At 35.8% G+C, this 744-nt stretch overlaps 1 protein-coding gene across 1 annotated transcript in view; it reads left to right on the top strand.

Annotated features, from left to right (window-relative positions):
• LOC119592876 (3-oxoacyl-[acyl-carrier-protein] reductase FabG-like) overlaps nt 1-744 on the top strand; it is a 9,487-nt gene that overhangs the window by 2,572 nt on the left and 6,171 nt on the right. Inside the window, exon 4 of the mRNA XM_037941769.1 lies at nt 309-475. Within this exon, the coding sequence (XP_037797697.1) occupies nt 309-475 (167 nt within the window). The remainder of the gene's footprint in view (nt 1-308; nt 476-744) is intronic.

A 744-nucleotide genomic window follows, 5' to 3' on the forward strand; every position in this document is an offset into this window, starting at 1 on the left:
CATACCTCTGAAGATAACCCAAAGTTAAGATAAGTTATCAAATTTGCACTAAAAGACCCATAGATCTAATCACAAGCAGATAATACCTCTGATAAGGAGACATCTGGCATGATTTTTTATGGTTAGGTTCATGTATCCATCAGAGCTTTTGATAGATTTAAAAAATTCTTTGATTTGTTAGAACCCACTGGCTCCTTGCCCCTCGCCTGGCTTGCTTGTATTGCCTTAAACTCTTATCCCTTGCACTTTCTATATCCAGTAGGAGATCCTTGTGTTATAGTCCTTTAAACTTTTATTTCCTGCTGCAGGGATTCTTGTGTTGGGTGGAATTGAAAGCATCAGCATGGAAGATTATGACAAGCAGATGGACGTTAATGTGAAGTCTGTGTTTGTCTTAACCAAGCTTGCTTTGCCGCACATCATTGAGACGAAAGGGAACATCATCAATGTGTCGTCTGTTTGTGGGATTCGATCGGTAGGCCTTCTGAGATTGTTGAGATTTGATTTAGATATCTTTTTTTGTATTGTTGTGGAGGAGTTTTTATTTCATTTGTGCAAAATAATAAAACTTGATAGTTTACCCTTGAATTAATTTTAATTTGTTTGCATTATATCTTCTACCTTCAGAGTAAGAGATGATGATAAAATTATTCTCTGACTGATATATGAACTGGTATGCTGTGGCATGATCTTTGTAAAATATCACATTTATTTAATTCAGTCATGGTATAGAAAGGCTTTAGC

Source organism: Penaeus monodon, chromosome 31 (genome assembly GCF_015228065.2).
Source record: "Penaeus monodon isolate SGIC_2016 chromosome 31, NSTDA_Pmon_1, whole genome shotgun sequence".
NCBI classification, from domain to species: Eukaryota; Metazoa; Arthropoda; class Malacostraca; order Decapoda; family Penaeidae; genus Penaeus; species Penaeus monodon.